At 74.8% G+C, this 361-nt stretch overlaps 1 protein-coding gene across 1 annotated transcript in view; it reads right to left on the bottom strand.

Moving 5' to 3' along the window:
• Nucleotides 1–112: 112 nt before the first annotated feature.
• Nucleotides 113–361, bottom strand: part of LOC103905541 (ephrin-A2-like) — a 1,512-nt gene continuing 1,263 nt past the window's right edge. The window contains exon 4 of the mRNA XM_019474124.1: nucleotides 113–354. Within this exon, the coding sequence (XP_019329669.1) occupies nucleotides 113–354 (242 nt within the window). The remainder of the gene's footprint in view (nucleotides 355–361) is intronic.

Here is a 361-nt window from a genome sequence, read left to right as displayed (position 1 = left end):
GGCCCGGGGCTGCCCCATGGGCTCGGGGCGGGGGGATGGTGGTGGAGGAAGAGTCTGGAAGCAGGCAGTGGGGCAGAGGAGCCCGTCCCCCCGCCATGGGCAGCGCCGAGGGTCAGATCCAGAGCAGGGTGAGGAGCACCAGCGCCAGGCACGGGGCGCGAGGCTGCAGCGGGGCTGCGATGCCCCGGGCAGGCACTGCGTCTGCCAGGGCAAGAGCAGAGGTCAGGCTGAGCCGGCCCCCGGCCCCGGGCGCCCCTGGCCGCCCCCTGGCCCACCTGCCCGCCTTGTACTCACCCTCCGGCCCCCCACGCCCGTGGGGCTGCGAATTGGGAACCTCCGTCACCGGCTCCGGAGCTCAAAC

Source organism: Aptenodytes forsteri, unplaced genomic scaffold (genome assembly GCF_000699145.1).
Source record: "Aptenodytes forsteri isolate BGI_AS27 unplaced genomic scaffold, ASM69914v1 Scaffold617, whole genome shotgun sequence".
NCBI classification, from domain to species: Eukaryota; Metazoa; Chordata; class Aves; order Sphenisciformes; family Spheniscidae; genus Aptenodytes; species Aptenodytes forsteri.
This window is presented reverse-complemented; position numbering and strand designations above follow the sequence as displayed.